The sequence below is a fragment of the Spea bombifrons genome, chromosome 1, assembly GCF_027358695.1.
Source record: "Spea bombifrons isolate aSpeBom1 chromosome 1, aSpeBom1.2.pri, whole genome shotgun sequence".
Lineage (NCBI taxonomy): Eukaryota > Metazoa > Chordata > Amphibia > Anura > Pelobatidae > Spea > Spea bombifrons.
This window is the reverse complement of record NC_071087.1, coordinates 82257216-82272092: the sequence shown is the minus strand read 5'-3', so window position 1 is coordinate 82272092 and position 14877 is coordinate 82257216. Positions and strand designations below refer to the sequence as shown.

General features: G+C 39.3%; 1 protein-coding gene across 1 annotated transcript in view; it reads left to right on the top strand.

The window, feature by feature from the left end:
* Positions 1-14877, top strand: part of SSBP4 (single stranded DNA binding protein 4) — a 150079-nt gene that overhangs the window by 126370 nt on the left and 8832 nt on the right. The window contains exons 6-7 of the mRNA XM_053465721.1: positions 12823-12906; positions 13751-13810. Coding sequence (XP_053321696.1) covers positions 12823-12906; positions 13751-13810 — 144 coding nt within the window. The remainder of the gene's footprint in view (positions 1-12822; positions 12907-13750; positions 13811-14877) is intronic.

The following is a 14877-nucleotide window of genomic DNA, read 5'->3' as shown; positions in this document are numbered from 1 at the left end:
GTGTTCCCTTAGACTTCTCTGTCTCTCTCTCTCTCTGTGCAGGAACCATTTCTCTTTAATTGTTAACAGCTTCTGAAGCAGCCAGGGAGGAAAAAAAAAAAAGATGGCTAGGTCTAAGAGAGGCGTGCATTTCATCTGCTTCTGCTTGAGGGTGTTATAGACAAAGGTCACCATGTGCTCGCATTGGTTCTGAACGTCAGGGCCCTGAACCTTTAAAAGACAGGTTTTAACAATATCCCTCCTTGCGTACAGGGCATGTGAACCACACAGTCACTCAAAAAGAAGCTGTCCCTTCCACGGCGTTTCCCGTGAGAAAACAAATGTATTAAAACTACCTTGCTTGTGCTTTTTATTTTTTTAACAGGAAGTCAAGATGGCTGTGATTATTCAACTGTAAAATATAAGATGAAGAAAGGGACAGATATTCTTTAACACAGCCTATGTTAGATCAAAAGCTTTTTTCAGAGATAGAATTCTCACAACAGGAGCTTTTTTATCCAAACCATTCCCTTCCGACTGAAATGTAAATGCCGTGATCAAAAATATTTGATAAACCAAATGGCTGAATCACTGGTTGACCCAACTGCATTCCTAATTTTTTGTGGCTGTCCTTATATTGTTAGTCAGACGTGACTATATGTATTAATGTTAGAAAACAAAGTAACAAATAAGACTGTCCATGAGTTTATGCACCCCCTTAGTTCAGGGCAGCATTTATGTGTCCTGGAAAACATGGCCAATATGACCAACCTACCTGTCAACTATGTGCAAAATTGTGCCTTTAACCCTGAAATTTATGTTAATTAAGGATCTGTGTTTAATAACGCCACCTTGAGTCAAATTTATATGACCACTGTCCATGCCCAGTACCAATTTTCCCGTTTAAAGTCACACTGATATATTAAATAACACAGGATCATTTTTTTCTATTGAGTTTGAGTTCCTGCAGGACTGAATCAGTCTACCTCTCCAGTTACGAAGTGGTGCCCCTGCTAACCAGACTTGGCTTCAAAGCAGATCAGAGGCTCGAAGTTCTTTCTTGTAAAAAGCCATCATGCTGAAATGGGCTGGCGTCTACTTCCCGTAGGGTTAGAGGAACTGGGAGAGGAGCAGGGGAAAAGAACAGATTTCTTTGAATGCTCACTCTTGAATGACTCTGAACACGAAAAATAGTAGAGAGAAATAGCTGCAATTCAGATATTATTACACATGAGGAATCACACAAGGCACAGCTATAGCGAAGTCTGTGATATCACTCAAATAATCCAATAAAATCCTGTTTAGCAATGGGTTTTCATTTGGTCCTCCGTATGTTGCCATATTCAGCGTACTACACCTCTTCAGTAGAGCAGCAATCTCTTAGGTAATAAGGATAATTTGGTCAAAGAAAAGTGTTGTAAAGTGCACAGGTTTTAAAGGAACAAATGAACATATTGGTTAATGATTAATAAATGATCTTTGTGTCTATCTACTACACTACCATATGACTTAAACGTGTCTTTCTATTTTGACAAACCTTTTACACTATTTATTCCTTTCCGTGGAGGTTTCATCTCATAAAAACAAACACAGAAACTATTAATAAAGTATTTTATTTTTTTGTGGCAACAGCCTACCAGTGACTGCTTTTGTGTCACATGACAATGAAGTGTTCCTTGCAAAAACTATGAATGGGACAAACTTTAACATGATAAGGAATTATTTATTGGAAGGGTGCTCTGGAACGAATTGACTATAACATAGAACAGTCATGTAGAAAAACAGAAGAAGGATTCAAACAGTTGCAAAAGGCTGAACAGGATCAGAAGAAGAAACTTAAAATACTCGCCATCCTTATCTCGTTTGTCGTCCTCCCTGTCCTCATTGTAGTGCTAATCGTTGTGTCTAATTAGCGAGTTTTAACTTTTTATTATTATTATTTTGGACTTCTGTGAGGTTTTTTTTTTCTTGTGTGTAAAACAAAATGTATTGTTGGGGATGTTCTTAATGCTGCATTTAGTTATTAGTGAGTATTAAAATAGCCCTTTGCAATGTAATGATGAAATGATAGACACAGCAATGAAGTGGTGTGACCCAGAAATACAGTATCAACATCAAATACAGTAAATGTAAAAATAAAAAAGTGCACATCAACTGTTTGATTCTGCACATTTCAAAGGACAGAGAATAGATCTTCTTTTGTTTTTGTCCTCCCCATGCTTAAGTAAATAAAAGGTCTGTGTAGGAGACATTAGACATGCAATGGCGACCCTAAAAAGAAGTTAAACCTGGCTGAAGCTTGGTCCAGAATAGCCTAATCATTGATATGAGAGGGTGTGAAGTTATTTATGACATATGCAATGACATACACATTAGTTTTTATTACTGATGTCCATGAGGTCTATGTGATGTCACATATGGAGTGAAAGTTTGAAAATGCTGAAACACCAGTAAATCTGCCATTGGAATTTTCTGAAAATCTGATGTGTCTACAAAGAAACACTATTTTCTGTACCTGTCCGCGCTGCAGATACATCACCTGTAGCCAGGTCCTAATGAAATGATTTTCTCTCACTATTGATTGCTAGTTAAAGTCCACTATGCTAATCGGCAACTGGATCACTTCATGCAACCAGGCAGTGCTGGCCAACCAGATGAAAAGTACAAGCTGCCTTCTCTAAATTTTGGGGACATTGATTCCGAAGAAGCCATAGTGGATTTTAAAGTTTACTGCCACTTTAAGGAGAAAAAAATACCTAGAAGAACCACAGCTGTATCAGCTTAAGATGTGTGTCGGGAGCCAGAGCTCTGCACGAAGAGTGGTATTTGAAGTAGGCTAGCTAAGCTTGGAACAGTGCAGTTCGGTGTCCTGGGGGAGCAAAGTGTGGTTTGGAAAGTTTAGAAAGCAGGTATTTGCAGTTTGGCTCTAAAATGTGAGCTCCGGTCTGTAGCCAGAAAAAGTAATGCTTATGGGACGAGTGATGTAGATCTATGTGCATGAGTCACATTTACGTGGGAATTACACCGAGTTTGTTTAATTTACATTTTTCATTTAAGCATTTCATCAAGTAGGGTGTATAACTTAATTTATACAAAGTTAGGGCCCCATTAAACATACTTACCTCTATTTGTAATGTTCTGTATTTTTAATATGTGTACCATACAATGAGGCCATGAAAAACAACAAATACATAAAGTCAAAACTACAGATTCACACAACTTAACATTAACATGATGTCATAGCCAACCATTTGCAATGTGAAGTTAAGCAAACTGTGGTAGAGCAAGTCGCAGAGCTTTTGGCCATTGGAATCATCTTTTTCAATGAGTCACTGTTAGCCTTGACATGTCAACTTAGACCAAAACATTTCCACATGGAAAAGTTAAATAGACAAGGAAAACATGTTAATCCTCATCTTCTGCCATGCTGCCGGTGTCTATACTATTTATTACATCTAATACATCATTAATGGATTGGATTTCACAACATACGTTTTAATTACCAACAATAAATGAGCGGTCATATGCTTATTTGATGTACGGTAGCTGAGAGATCTCTCAATGTCATACCGCGTAATAATTGAGTTGTATTAAGCCACTTTCTCCCTGGAATTATGGCAGCATGTAATTAGCAGGGTGATATACATGCCTTTGGTTTCAGATAAGCAAGGAAGTAATGAATTTTGTCACCCAAAGGTATATTAAGTATAGCTGGAAAGCTGTGGGAAAAATTATAATTTTGTAGTCTTCAGTCATATATATACACCAATCAGCCATATATATAAGTATGACCACTGACAGGTGAATGGACTAAGACTGGTAATCTTGTTATCATGGCACTTGTCAGTGGGTGGGATATATTAGGCAGTGACTGAACATTTCGTCCTCAAAGTTGATGTGTTAGAAGCAGGAAAATGGGCAAGCGTTAGTATCTAAGCGACTTTGACAAGGGCCACATTGTGATGACTAGATGACTGGGTCACAGCATCTCCAAAACGGCAGCTCGTGTGGGGTGTTCCAAGTCTGCAGTGGTCAGTACCTATCAAAAATGGTCCAAGGAAGGAAAAGTAGTGAACCAGCGACAAGGGTTATGAGCGGGCTACATGGAGGGCAAAGACTGTCCTGTCTGGTCAATCCCAACAGACTAGCTACTGTAGCTCAAATTGCCGAAAAAGTGATAGAAAGGTGTCAGAACCCACAGTGCATCGCAGTTTGTTCCGTATGGGGCTACGTAGCCGCAGGCCAGTAGGGATGCAGCCTTCATATTAAAGTACTTACTTAATAAAATGTATTCATCTTTGGTGAGTCTGTTTGGCAGACTGTCCCTTTAATATTCAAAACCTGTTTTAATAGTAGCATGGTGACTACAGGAACCAAATTAGTTTCCCTATGGCGGTAGTAGTTTAATGTCTCAATACATCTCTCATGTACCTACCTAATAATTACCTTTTATCACCGACATGAACTAATGACTCAATGTCACCAGATGGGCACCAGCTGTTTGTGGATGTCCACTCTGTTGGTAGCTTCAAATATGGCTTAGATGATTTACATGAGTAATTTGGTCAAATGGCTTTTATCTGTTATCACATTCTGTCTTAAACGTACCATAGATTAATATGTCTGAGATTACTGACTACATTGGTTGATGTTCTGGAACTTGAATCTGAAGCCAAATATGCATCTAAAAGCACTCAGAGTCTTCCATGCAATAGAAAGAATGAAGTGGGTAAAAGCAGGCAAGCATGTTGTTGAAATCTTTTCTGTCATCAGCTCCCATATTTCTGTGTATCCTGTTACAGAAACCGCTTAATGGGATGGGGGTATTCTGGATGAATTTAATTATCCGAACGAAACATGAGTATGGTTCAAGGCAGAATCCTGTTTTAAATACCAGATGTAGATGATGTCTATCAACGTAATATATCATGTAATTATTTAACACCTACTGATGCCAAAATATTGTACATGATTGATCAGAAGGTATTTACAGTATTATGTCTATCCTGGCAATGACTCCCTATTTTACCGCTCTTTACCACTCTAAGACTATTAGGAAAACTATACTGCACACGTATAGGCGTGTAAGTAGTGAATGCATAGCTAGTGGGTCACAAGGCATGGTGGCTCATCTTGGAAGAAAAAGTGTCAATGCCTGCCAAGTGACATGCATCCTGCAGTGTTGGAGTGTAAAGAAAATGGCCAAAGTAAGGGAGGTTAATCAGTCATCACTTTTCTAGTGTCTATATATCTAATTACACATGTTACTTAATGGATTGAGTACTGCAGTATAAATGTAATTACAGGCAAGATGCAAAGGATGAAGTGAGGAAGTAGAATCTTTGGATAGCAGTGAATGTTCTTTAGTCTGGCATCATTTCTACCTCTGTTAAGTTCGTTACTGGCTTCTTTTCTTTCTTTTTTCTTTGTAAGCCTATTGTTATTATTAGCTCGTATTTATATAGCGCCAACAATTTATGCAGTGCTTCTTATAATACATATATTCAAGGGGATTGACAAGACTAGAATAGACTAAGACAAACCAATACATTAGGTAAAGAAGGCCCTTGCAAGCTTACAATCCATAGGGAATGGGGTGATGAGAAACATCAGTTATTGAGAAAGGGAAGAAATGGTGTGAGTTGTATTAGCTGTAGGTAAGATCTAGTTAAAAAGATGATACACTTCTCTGAAGAATTGGGATATGAGATTTTTCTTGAATATGGAGAAGGAGGATGAAAGCTGGAGGTTAGGTGGAAGTGAGTTCTACAGGTTTGGGGCAGCATGAGTGAAGTCTCTTTTAAGCCAGAAAAGGAAGGCCATATGATATTTTCAGTGTCTTTCCTTGCTCAAGCACCACACTTAGCTGATTCTTTATGCCACTAAGACGGTGCCATTCTGTTGTTTACTTGTTTAAGACACTATGATAAGGATGTTTGTCTAGTAGATCACTCCAAGATAACAGAACTAGAACACGTACTCATGAGTAATGTGCAGCTGTCTGAAACGTTATATTATGTGAGAATCAGGATTGGTTTAAAATGGAAATAAATACTTCATTACCTTAAAAAAAATAATAATCTTAATATGAAAATGTTTTGTTTCAATCCTCCTGGAGGTGAAGACCATAGATTCTAAAGGTCTTGCTTATCTGAGAATACTGATGGTTAAGACTTGTTTGGAAAGTGAAGGCTTATTTTGAATCGTTTTTAGACGTTAGTGGCCCTTGGTGTAGAATATGATAATTTAATGCTTAATGCTGCAGGAAATATACAGTATATTTCAAACCATTGTTAAAAACAATGTCCAGTTCCAAAACAAAGGATACCAGATTCCCTAACCAGTGGTATATGACGAGGAACATATATGAATCTCTACCTAGGATAAAGCCAAAGACGCAGATATCCTTTAACTACAACCCTTGACAAGCTGGCCCTGGAAAGAACTAAGTTGCCAATGAACTGTGAGCCTTTTGAAAATAAGCCCTGTCATCGTAACCTCGTACCCTTCTCCTCCTGACTTTATCCTTATCTTCCTTGTATCTGTCTCACGAGATTTCCAATCTTCCATTAACATCCACTTCCTAGCAGTTGCTGCATCATGTATCCGGTCAAAAACCACCTTTCATAAAATATTTAACGACCTGAGCAAGTTACCTTAGAGAAAGTACACATTGCCTACCCCTGTCTTGCATTAGTTGTGTTGTCAATACATTAATAATTTAATTAGGTATCACCAAATTGATGCCTATGCAGTTCAATCTTTTTACATCTAATTACAGTTTAGAATTGTCCAGCCTCATGATAATGTTAATGGACGTTGAACATATTTTATGCAAACATTAAATATTAAGTTAAGGAGTGAAGTCCAGTTCTACTTTATTTCCCACAATTAAAAATAAGGGAGTTTTAATTGTATTTGAGAAATCAGGTAAAGGCATGCATAAAGATTGCACTGAGAAGTTTATTTTCTGTCCTTTAGTTTGAACAGGTATGCATCTAAAACTAATCATTGCGTTCTTGCATAGGTTTGTATCCCTTGCCTCACACTTGCATTAGACTGGCATTTGTTCCAAAACCAGCATAATATCAAGTCTACACTTGGTTTCGGTGTACTGATTACTTTATCAATCATTTCCGTAAAGTTTGCAGAAAGAAATTTGTATGTCTCTAGTTAAACTCTTGAGTTCTTATATTCACATTTCTTTTGGTAAGTTATCTTGGGTACCAGTCAGTTTGGATAGGAGAAAAAAAATATTTACCTGCAATGCATGAGCTCAGCATCTGTGAAGTAACACTACAAATATGTGATCCCATTAAGTTCCCATTATTTTGTGAGCAGTGCTGGTTTTCTATGCCTTCTGCATTGAGTAGAACACATGGCCTTGGGCATCACTCTACTCAAAAAAAGAGCCTGGAAGTGATAAATAAGCATTAACAAAGAATTTCTGGCAATTAGCACTCATATGGAACATAATGTTACGCTCTTCTGTATGAGTCAAACCTCTTTTGGGGAGTAATTATTCACAGTGCTCATTTCTTAAGACACAGAGTTTTGTTTGACAGCTCAGAAATGTTTCTTGTTGGATGTATAATATCCTGGGGCCAGTTCTTGCTCCTGTGTTCATTAGAAACTTTCATCGTAATCAGATGTGACATAGGATTCTGAACCCATCTGATATCAAGCACTCTTATCTCTAGAACCATAAAGTATCTGTGTTGCCGACAAAGATGCTCCTGTTTCTCCTTAAATCAGCTGCGCAGTATATCCCCATAACAGTGTAACCACACAACTGCATATATCTCTTGTATCACGTGTGGCTTTGAGAATCCCACCAAACAATATAATTAAGACACATGTATCCTCAGAAAATGATTTAGCAAGATCGACTACTGGTCACTGGTGCAAATTCAGAAATATGTGTTTTTGCCTACCTGCAGAAGGATTTGTTTTGTTGAGAGAGGCACATGTGGAAAACAACCCCTTTGAGAGAGTAACAAAATTAAGATCTGCTTGAGTATATTCAAAATATACAAGGTTTCCTTTAGACAAGGGCCATGGTATATTTGATTATCTGTTGCTGGAGACATTTTATACATTGAGAATATCACTTCTATGTTTTATGTAAAAGCCTTGCCTTTCTAACACACTAGTAGCCCTTCAGACATTCTAATGTGGTCACCACTCTACCAGTAACACAGCATGGCCAGTCCTGCACTTTTGTTCAAAGTTCACAAAATCCTAAGTAGACTGTGGATCATTGTTTTGATTTGAAATGTATGACAGTTATCATTTAGGAGTTCTTTAAAGAGACCTTGGCTGCTTTTCATCTCGACTTGGCAGGGTTCTAGTGGCAGCTTTAAGTCTATGTGCAGCTGCAGTCTACATCTAAACACTGTAGGAACATAAAGCTGAAAGCTAGAGATCCCACTAAAGGGCCAAGTTGGCCCAAGAACAGCCCGGAGAAATAATGTTTAATTTCAGGAATTCACTAACATGATGAATGGCCAACTCGGACATTCTTATAGGGAAACATGCTTGGGGGACTGGATTGGCTAACAGGGCAAATACCTGGTGGGATATTTCTCACAGCTCACTTTTACTGCCATTACATGTGGCAGATCCAGTCCTTAAGAAATTATAAGAGCACCGTAAACAGCTGCCTATATCCAGATAGCAGCCGCACATGTAATTGATTGGCTACTGGGCATATTTTATCTCCAGTTTGGCCCTTACTGTAGACCCCAGTACATCCCAAATGAAGCTTTTCCACTTCTTTTTTCCAGGGACTATTTGCCACGTGTCATGGGCTGTTCTGGATATTCTCACTGCAGAAAACCACATAACATGAGAAGTATTAGGTAGTAATACATTTATAGCCTATAAAACATTTAATAATCATAAAATAGAATATAATGATTAAAATTACTGTTCTATAATCCTGAGACAGAAGCTAGTAACAACCTAGTATATAAACCATTCTTAAGGGTGGAATGCAGATTTTAGGGATGCTAAACATATATAATCATATCTGGGAACTCTCAGGGTAAGAATTTTAGAGTCACAGTCTGGAGATCACTCAATTATACTGTACATTGATGTGCTAACATATAAGACACTTAGCGCTTTTGCTACTAGTATGCCATGGTTGATATCCCTGTTTGAATGCATGTTAGCCAGACAGCCTAAGGCCTGGGGGGCAAGTCTTGTCAAGTGGCCCATTGCGCCACCAAAGCGCATAATGAAATTAAAGTGGCCAGCTTGCACGCACCACGTCGCCCAATGGCCGTGACTCAGTTCTTCATCCCACCCCTTCCCACCCCTTTTAAGACGTGGGACGAAGAGCTGAGGCAGGCCTGACTGCCGCACGACGAAGGGGCGTACCTAGAGTATTTGGTACCTGTGGCAGATCCTGTATGTGGCACCCCACACACACATTTTAAAACTGCATAGTTTCTATGGTTAGGCAAACATTGACAGGGGTACAGCAAAAATTTTATCATTGCATACTGAGGCACACATTAACTGTGGTACAGCATAACTGTTATCATTATATACTGAAGGAAACATTGACTGTGGTACAGCATAACACCTATCATCATGCTACTGGCACGACGGCCACATTCAATCCCCCTTGCTTTGAATGTTCGTCTGCCTGTCGTCCGGCCGGCCCACCGGCCCGGATTCAGCGCGGCCTGGGGGACAATTGCCCCCCGGCCCAGCCCGCCCCTGTGTCAAGGTTTCCATAAGATTGAGTACTAGTAATTTAGTAACTAGTAATTTAGTAATGTAGCCACTAGTAAACTAGTGGCTACATAGAATCTGCATGTTGTGAGACTAAAGGGTTAATATTTAAAGAGTCTCAGGATCACCTCATTTATAAAGTTCCCAGGTATGTATATGAGGGTATGTCAGAGGTGCTACATAGAGGAGTACTAAGGGAAACTTTGCTGCTGACAGTAAAACATATCAGCATGTCAATATGTCTATAGAGTGTTGACTGGTGGACATGATTCTCGTTAGGCATTGGCATCAGCAGGTGTTTCTTCTAGGCAAATTGTCTATTGGATCTAAATGGATCTGTCTCAAAACATGTGTCTGCGCACGTATGGAATCTGCACTCAGTTATGTGCAGATATATTGAGGAAACAAATAGTGGCATGGCTCCATTTTTGCCAGATACAAGCCAGCGATGATATATCATCTTCCTTCTACATGCCTGGTAATTGCAGAAGTCATTAGCAGCAGATGTAATTAGAGTTGGCTACAGAGGCCCCACTTGTGCACCAAGAAGCCTTAGGGTTTCCCTTCACCCCAAGGCTGCTGGCCTATGTTACACTCCCTGATCTGTTGGATAAGCCCAAGCTTCTATCAACATCTAATGTGCACAAATACTTTAGGGGACTCTCTCAGGCCTTGCAGTTACAAATGTATAGAAGGGTTAACAGAATGTCTTAAGGCAGAGTTTCAATGTCAGGCGGATGTAAGTAGTCTCCTTGTGTAATTCCGTGAGCAGTAAACTACATTTTGATGTGACAATTCATGCTTGCTCTCTTTGAAATTATTATTTTTTTCTTCGTGAAAATAAGTTTGTTAGATGTCTATTCTTGATACTTATTATGTCCGAGTCTGGAGCATAAGATCCTTACTCTGAGTAAGGTTATTAAAGCAATGCCATTATATGGGGTTTGTTGTATAGATGAGCTAGTCCTACTGACCAGGAAAAATAAACCCCAGCCACAGAAGAATTTTCTGCATGTTTCTTCCTTTTTCTCTTCGCACCAGTGTTGGTTAAAATTTTGGCATGTGTTATTTTATGGCGTGCTGCAGATAGAGAAAAAGGAGGGGGGAAGAAATCCCTTCAAAACTTGTTGCTGTCAAAAAAATAACATTTCTCCGGAGCAGTGTGCGAGAGATTAGCAAGGTGGCAGTGCCCTCTATCGTTGGATTTTCAGAAATGTATTAATCATGTGAAGGCAAGTGTCTCTATGCCAAGCACTTATCTCCTTAGCTGGATAGAAAATGATTTTATTAATTGGTTCATTTATCCCCCTTCTTTTTGCCTGGACGTGATTGGCCAGGCCGGTACCTAGCGGGATTGGGCTCGCAGACACAAACCAGCAAGAGCCATATGTCTCATATTAGCCCTGGCCGTCAATTCCAAGGCTGCAGGAAGACACATTATTAAATATGAAAGCAAGTGCTGTGACTGTAACCCCTTCTCTACCAGAGGGAGAAGGGGTTACAAGGGAGTTGCTCCGTTCCCAAAGACCACTAGCATGCAGAGTGAGAGCGCAGCTTCTCTTATATCAATACCCAGCAGTCATTGCCTGTGTAGATATCTTTTCATGTTATTAAGTATTGTACTGCAGTCCTTGCAAAGCTGACCCAACTACAAAGAAGGCTTAACTGTGTAACATTCTGTTTAAGATGATGTCCCAATAACACTAAACATTTGCTAAATCCTAGCCAATTCATCAGTCTTATTATTTCTCTGAAGGGTTGGTACAACGAAGCTGAAACTTTTGGGAAGGCTTTTTCATTTCTATGGCAATAACCTATCTGTGCCTGCTTTTGTGTCACATGACAAGTGTTTGTAGCCAAAATTATGAATAAGGCAATATTTAAAATTTTAAGGAATTATTTGTGGGAAGGACTCGGGATTCACACATGTTTCTAATGGGGCATTTAGTTACAAAAGTGTTCGATTTGGCAGAGTAGGTGGAACAGCACTTTAAACAACAAATACAGCTTTTCATGCAGACCCTTTTGTCCTTATAGAGGCTTCATGCTACACTTCCTGTTATATGGGATCCAATTTCAAAGCAGATGTCTGTGATAGACGTCCCCCCCCCAATCCCCAGAGAGGGGAAAAAAGATTGTTATTTAAAATACTAAAAATAAGTCTGACTTATCAAATAGTATGTGGAGCACATACTCTCTAGTCATAAAGCATTGCTGCTCCTTCCTTTACAATCTAGCCAATTAGCAATAGGAGCGAGAAAAAAGGGAACTTTATTTTCCGCTTTCAAATTTTGCTTTAAAATGTAATATCATAGATGTGCGTAACCGTACCTTTCCAGTTTCTTTGAGACCCAAATCTCTGCTGGACGCGAGTTTACCACAGTGCACTAAAAGTCAAAGTTCTTTAAGCGAAGCAGACAAAAATGGGTTTAGAAATTCAATTGTGTTAATAAAATAAATACTTCTTCCTCAAAACTCAACATTATGCCATAGAATAATATAAACTATCCAGTCCTGCCCAAAACGTATTTACAGAAAGGGAACATATAGAATATATGCAAAGGATACAAGTGCTTATTACCGTAGACGACCCAGTGGATGCATGTGGAATTGCAAGTAGAACACAATAAAAGCTTCAGGTATTGGCCAAAAATGGTCAACTCAGAACAGCGCCCTTGCTAGCCCTCCCCTGGCATATGGCAAAAATGAGCACTAGAAGCAGAGGATTATAATGGTTCTCAACATTGTATTACAAGATCATGACAGGCATTGCCAGGCACTGTTAGAAACCCAGATATGCAGTCTTACAGGAATGTGTTGAGAAATAGCTAACGTTCAGATGGTGTACACTAACTGGGCGACACTGGGTTTGTGGTTAAATCCCTGCCTCAGACTTGTTTCAAGATTGAAATGTATACTGGTGATAAATTCCGAAGAGAACATCCCTAAATCAGCAGGTCTTCCTTGGATAGGACCTTCTTGAATGCCATTATGTTTCAGTCTTTAAAAAATGAATAGAAATTCACTCTCTTTGCTGTCATAGCACTGTAAGCCATTTATTGACCATTATTGATCATTGTGTGTTTGGTTTTCTTAAAGGGGCCTCCAGGTTCTCAGCCGTCACCTCATGCACAGCCTCCTCCACACAACCCCAATAACCCCATGATGGGCCCTCACAGTCAGGTAAGGCCAGGGGTTACTTCATTAGGGTATGCTTTATAAATTTGTACTATGTATTTTACTATATTACTATTCGGCATGAACAGAAAAGGCTAAAATGAGGCATTAATCCAGCCATGGCTAAAATACAATCAAATCTCTTCCCCGCACGCCTTCATGTGCCTGACAGTTATGATAGTATTTTTAATTTAATAACCTTCTCCAACTGAGGTTATCCCAATTAACATTCAACTAATCACAGGGACAATGTTGCAATGTGTATTTTCACAGTAGTGGGAACATATTATCAATTTTACACACAGGCAGTTGTTGGGTGTTAGAAGGGAAATCACCACGTGGCACAATGAACAGTGGGTTCAGCTGACTGATCACATCTGATCCAGGGGCGAGCCTAGGGTTAGTGGCCCCTGGGTGCAGTATTTCTTTCTCTTCTCCCCGTAACTAACACACATGCTCTAAAACCAATTCCCTCACTCTAATATAAGTACACCTAGACATGCATCCACACAAGGCCTTCATCCCGGTCCTTCTCTCTCTGAGGCACCATTGGGCCTAGACTCACCCCTGACACTCCAACACCATAATCACAAACACACACCCTCATGCTAACACCATACACTAACACAAATGCTAACACAACAATCAGATACACATGCACACACTTTGAAACACTGTACACTTACACACACACTATCCAAACCATACATTAACACACACATTTATCCGCCACCACATACTTGTGTTACCCTATTGTCAGTCTGTGGGTTTCTGACGTTCCAGCCCATATCATATTGCATCACTAGCTGTTACACAAATGCTTCTTATGACCTTTTTTCTGTCTCTTCAGCCCTTCATGTCTCCCAGGTATCCTGGTGGCCCAAGGCCTAACATCAGAATGCCAAATCAGGTATGATTACATGTTTTAAATATTTATGGACATTAATCTTTATCAAACAGGTCTGCCTTTTTCAGGTTAATGCATAAAAGCGGATAGTTGGTGTGAGAAATTATAGGGAAGAAAATAATGAAAAGTTCTAATTGAATTGGCTGAATTTAAGGCTAAATGGGTTTGATCCATGCTATTCAAAACCATTTGATGAAGATACAAGACTCTAAAGCTGGGGTCTTATAGAAGATACATGTCATTTAAGCACACCAATATGTTTCTCCTGTCAGACTTGGCATGTCTAGCAGAAATATGGGTGCTGTATAGGTGTTGGCTTTTTGGGCATATGCATCTCAGGATGTGTGAATATGTCCTACTGTGTGATTGCTAGAGGGCCCTAATGCTGCTATGTGTTAATTAGCAAAAAAGCCCTAAATAACATTGAATTTCCATTGGAGGAGAACTGGAAATAAACATCTACCTATCAACCCACCAATGTGCTTACTCTGGTAAATAAAAATCCTTAGCAGTCACTAGGCTGTATGTATCTGGACTGACCATTGGTGTAATTAATCTCAATAAAAAATCCCTGTCCAGAAAAACCCACCTAATAAATCATTCAGTCAAACATCTGAAACATGTGCTTGGTTATGTCCTATAATAAACTGCACTCTCTCAACCTTCACATTAATCACATTAATGTGTACAATTATAGGAGTGGTAACGCAACCCACCAAATTAAAATAAAATGTTGGAGGTCCGTGTTTACTACAGTTCCCAATCAAGCCAGCAAACCACCAGAAACCACCTCATAAAGTAGCCCACACAGACTTTCACCCCCTTTTTCTCAGAGCAACAGGATGGTGTCTTTACCCTTCACTCATCCTTGGTGCTAATGAGTTGGGTGAGAATTATTAAGTCAGTGTTTCAAGCAACCATTCACCATGCATTTGACTTGGACCCACCAAGAAAGATAAGGAAGAACAACTTATTTAATGATGGGTGAGAGAAAGGCTAACAAAACTAGAGAGGTGTTTTGGGCTAAGGAGAGGACCACTGTAGGTATGAGAGCAAAGAGAGGTATAATG